This window comes from Fukomys damarensis, unplaced genomic scaffold, assembly GCF_012274545.1.
Source record: "Fukomys damarensis isolate Sample0158 unplaced genomic scaffold, DMR_v1.0_HiC HiC_scaffold_12, whole genome shotgun sequence".
NCBI lineage: Eukaryota > Metazoa > Chordata > Mammalia > Rodentia > Bathyergidae > Fukomys > Fukomys damarensis.
Window position 1 is genome coordinate 15,969,574 of NW_022900924.1, and position 4,989 is coordinate 15,974,562.

The window sequence follows — 4,989 nt, forward strand, 5'->3', positions numbered from 1 at the left end:
TTTGGTTTAGTTATATATAATACTTTAAAAAGTATTAATTTTAAAAGTATATCCATTGCAAAACATTATAAATCATATTTTAATAAAAAACATAAATCAGCCCCGTGTTATTCACATCTAATCCAACACAGGAAGACAGGAGTTTCAATACTGCCCGGAAGGTCTCACTATATCCCAGAGCAGTGCCAGGTAATAGGACTGCTCTCCGGCAGACGGGGGAAGACTGTCACCACTGCCCTGGTCCCTCCCGCCACCTCCAAGTCCCACGGGCTTTCCAGACCACCAGAGCCCCGCACGCACGCGTCCTCGGTCCTCTGGCTGCTTCCAGCTGAGTCAGGAAGGCTCCCCGGAGCTAAGTGCCCCGACACATGAGGAATCTGGGACCCCACAGTACAACCCTTTTCTGGTCTAGCGTCTCAGGCTAATTCCTTGCAGAGTTCCGGCCCTGCAAGAAGAGGAAGCCTTGCCATCCCCACCAGGGCATTGGACAAGTGAGCTGCGAATGACAGTGGGTCCCAGATGGCGCTGTGGAAAGCATGAAGCAACTGGGGAAGGAGATGGCCTGCTGTGCCCGACCACTCTCAGGATTAAGGTGTTTGGAGACTCTGATCTCTCACTGGAGCTGCACAACCTGTTTCCTCAGAAGTCCAGCCGAGTAAGGGTGCCATGCCTTAAATGTCCTGTGCACTGCAGGCTGGAGCTGCGAGGGCACAGGCACCCTGCAGGAGGCCCTGTTTACCTCCCAACCCAGGCCACTCCTGCCTCTGCTGGCTTCCCTGGGGTCTCCACAGAGAGCTCAGAGAAGGAAGCACAAGACTTAGCTGAACTCCAAGTACAAATTTTATTTCTATTACAAGGAGATTGAAATAATTACAATAGTAAAATAAAAAGAAGGGAAAGAGGCTCTGCACATTTGGCTTTCAGAGGAAGCGCGGGACAGGCAGCCCTTACCCTCTCCACAGTAGACAGTGAGGACAAAGGGGCCACAATACCAAGAGCAGAGTGACACCAAATAACAAGGAAGCAGCTTCAAACACACCCCAGTCCCGGGTCAACTCATCTCCAAAGACCGTCTCCCTACAGCACCACCGGCCAAGCGCGTTCACAGAGCTGCTCCACCCACTGGAGGCCCAGAGTCTGAAGCAGGCAGGGAAACCCAGACGCCCCACTGAGTGGCCCCACAGGGAAGTCAGAATCCCGGAACCCTCCTCTCCTTCCACCAGAATCACAAAGCACCAAGAAGCAGTGGTGATGGTATTTCAGAAGGTAGAGCCCTGGTGGGCGGAGAGGCCAGAACTTGTGTGATCACCGCTGCCCAACCTGGCAGCTAAGGCTGAAACATGGCCCCCAACGGTCTCCCTAACCCTCCCTCCAACCCCAAACTCTCACAACACAATCTCAAAAGACACAGAATGGCCATAACCTAGAAAAAGTTAAAAATGTGGAAAATCTCCCTGCCTAAAGTGCCAGGGAGGTGGGGCCTGACCCATGGCAAGAGCTGCTATGCATAGAAGGTAGGGACCCAGCTGAGGGTTCTCCGCAGACACCATTACTCCTCCTCCTCTTCCTCCTCCGCATCTCCAGCTCCCTGCTGCTTTGGGGGCTTGGCCTATTGAAGAACAAACGGAAACGTTACACAGAAGTAAAAGGGCAGTACTCATCCCTGGAACCCAGACGTCTAGTCAGAACCAGCACAATCCCAGCAACTGCAGACTCCACGAGCTGCCCCAGCCACATGTGAACACTGTGGGCTCAGCCCCAGGTTACCTTTGCAGTTCTGCTGCGGTAGTTAGTGGCTGCAGGGGTGGCTCGGGAGCTCCTGCCACCTTCACTCCTACCAAAGAAAAGGATGAAAAATGAAAACTCCCTGAGCAAAGGTTCAAAACTTCAGAGGGAACAAAATACAACTTTTACCAGGTCACAAACAGCCCTCCACTAGCAGACAAAACAAAACCCACCGACAGCAAAAGAATTCTTTAGAAACAGTAACAACACAGGTAAAACCTGAACCCTTCTCCATGGGCTGGGATGTAGCTCATCAGTGATAGAGCAGGTGCCCCGCTTGCATGAAACCCTGGGTCCTAGGCCCCTTCCCATGGGCCTCAGCCTCATCCAGGCTAAGCTAGTGGGCCCAGGCTGTGTACCCACGTTCTCCGCAGGACACCAAGCTCCATTTTCAGGCCTGTTCTCACCTAGCTCTGTATCTCCCTGCAGGCTCCTGGGAGAAAGTGGGCGTGAGGTCTTCCGGATACAGACTGCGCACAGAGTGTATCACTGGAGCAGACCCAGCAGCCTGGGCCCCACTCTGGCTACTTAGATTCTGCCCCTGGATGTCCTGGCTGTCTGAACTGCTGAGCTTCAACACACGAGGAGGGCTGGGCTGGCACCCAGGTCTGGGGGCTGAGGTGGCTTTTGACAGTCGGTTACAGCTGGCTGTCATATTATTAATGGGTCTGCTGGGGGATAGAGGGTAGGTGGGTCCTTTTCCTGCTTCCTGCTTGATAACATCCATGTATCCAGAAGACAGGTCTCCTGGAAAGAGAAAAGAATAACAGCTTTAGGGAAAAATCTGCTCTTGCTATTAGTGGATTCAGGGAAGACAGGGACAAGTTCTGGATACAAAACAACTACAGTACTCACCCCTAAATTAAGCTACTGGCGGCCATAACCCCAGAGAGAATTGAGAACACTCTGTCTCCACTGCACATTAATTACCTGAGTCCTCAAACACAGCCCAACTGTTCAGCAAGTGTACAAGCGAAGCTTGAAATAGTTTCTAGGGTGCCTTTCTAATAATTTTTTAACAGTATACGTGCCTAATCATGGTGCCCTTTAATAATAGTGAAGTGCACAGACAGCCTACTGCGTATAAGCACTGAGCACAAGTGTGTCACACTTGTTCTTGAAACTATTCCCACCTAAATCCACTCAGCAGGCTCAGTCTAATGTGAGACCACAACTAGGCTGAAGGAGCTCCCAGAGAACCCAGTATGCTCGGTAACCTAAGATGCGGGGGCCCCATTAGGGCAGGTGAGCAAGGGAAAAGTGGACTGCGGCCCTGGCTCCTACCCTGGTGTCTGACACGCCTCCTGCGCAGCTCTGGGGAGGTCTCATGAGGCTGGGAATCCTGTCGAAGAATTCCCCCCAGCACATGGTGGTTGGCTGTAGCTGGACGTTGGTCACACTGGTCCTAAACAAGAAAAACTAGAATTAATACCTTAGAACAGAGAGTGTTGAAAAGGGAAGAAAAGCAGAAGGGTTGATCACCGCCCATCTGGAAGGAGACTCTGACAATCACTAAGAAAATCCTGGGCACCCCTGGAATGGAGAAGCCACTCCAGGTAGCTCCTGAGGCACTGGCAGAAGCCCTTTCTGATCTGGCCAGAGATGAGAGAAGAGCTGGTCCCAGAAGCCCAGTAAAGCGCATCTGTACTCTGACCACAGTAGATCTGTGCTGGCTTATTCCACAGCCTCCTGTAGCAGGTGACCAGCAGTTACTGGTCTATTTCTTGATACAAAAGCAAAACTGTTTCTTACAGAAATGAAATGTATGATATTCTAACATCAATGAAGGAAATGGTATCTTTTTTTTTTTTGAGACAGGGTCTCACATGTAGTTGAGACTGACCTGGAACTCACTATGTAGCCCAGGCTGGTCTTGAACTCACAGGGATCCTCCTGCCTCAGCCTCCCTAGTGTTGGGATTAAAGGCATACGCCACCACACCTGGCAGAAATGATACCTTCAGTAGCTCCTCATAACAAGATTAGGCAGAAAATGTATTTTCCACTAATACACAGGAGCCCAAGACTGGAAAAGCTGAAAAATGACTTCAGATTATCTAGTCCAACTCTCTCATTTATAGTTTTCTCCAGGAAGAGGGAACCCAAGGCCCATCAGAGGGCAAAGGCAGAACTGGACTTCCAGGCCTCCTAAAATGCAAGTGTCAAATGACACCATATGGTAAGAATCTGCCTGGGCAAACAGAATGCATCAGTGACTTCAGGGAGACTCTCATCTCACCTGTCTGGCAAGGCCTCGGCCCCTGCTCTAATGACGTCCCGGCTCTTGAATCCTTAACTACTGACATGGTGGTTTCAGATGCTAGAAGACAGAGCAAGTCTCAGGCCTGAAGCACTGTGTACCTCAAGTAGTTGGTTCTCAGGACAAGGCATGGCCACAAGTCATGTGTGTGGACTCCCAGTCAGGACGGAATGCAACCTTCAAAGCTAAAATAGCATCCTTGGATTGGGAAGCCTGTTGCACTCACAGATCAGCACAGAGGTGCCAGGTAATGAGTCCTCCATGGGCCCTTACCTGATGATGGAATAGCACCTCTTCTTCCAGCTGCACCCCACAAAATTCACATGGGATGATGACACTGTCTTGCATCAGGGGTGAGTTGCTTAGGCCCATCAAAGAATCCAACTGATTATTTGTAGCCCGCTGCAGAAAGCTCTGGAAGATGATATTAGGATCCTCCACCCGCCTCGGGGGAGAGCTGCCAGTACTGAGCAAAGGTAAGGCACGTGAAGGGTTACAGCTTGTCTGTTTAAAAAAAATTTTTTTTAAAATCAGACATTAAGGAAAAAACTACATTCCTAAAACATGTTCCACAATCATGATATTTTTGGAGAGGATTATTTTGGGTTGTTTTGTTTTTGTTTTTTGGTACCAGGGATAGAATTCAGGACCCTGTGTTTGCAAGGCAGTGTGGCAGAACTTAGCTAAAGCCCTGGCCGAGAGGACCTTGCCATGTAGATCAGGCTGGTCTCAAACGCATGACCCTCCTGCCCCAGCTTGCTGAGTGCTGGGATTACAGGTGTGCACCACCCCATCAGGCAACAACATTTCCCTAACACTTAATACTGTTGTGGAAAGAGACTAGAAAGAGAGAATATTCAATTTACTTTTAAATATTTCTGTTACTTTTTTTTTCTGTTTATGAGATTATTCTTTTTTTTTTTTTTTTTTTTTAAAAAAAATTTC

General features: G+C 49.5%; 1 protein-coding gene across 3 annotated transcripts in view; it reads right to left on the reverse strand.

The window, feature by feature from the left end:
- Trafd1 (TRAF-type zinc finger domain containing 1) overlaps positions 1-4,989 on the reverse strand; it is a 50,249-nt gene continuing 45,260 nt past the window's right edge. For all 3 annotated transcript variants that reach the window (XM_010604484.3, XM_010604486.3, XM_019204561.2), the window contains 5 exons: positions 4,318-4,548; positions 3,070-3,190; positions 2,193-2,532; positions 1,768-1,834; positions 1-1,609 (listed from right to left, as the gene is read on the reverse strand). In XM_010604484.3, the coding sequence (XP_010602786.1) occupies positions 1,550-1,609; positions 1,768-1,834; positions 2,193-2,532; positions 3,070-3,190; positions 4,318-4,548 (819 nt within the window). In that variant the 3' untranslated portion in view covers positions 1-1,549. The remainder of the gene's footprint in view (positions 1,610-1,767; positions 1,835-2,192; positions 2,533-3,069; positions 3,191-4,317; positions 4,549-4,989) is intronic.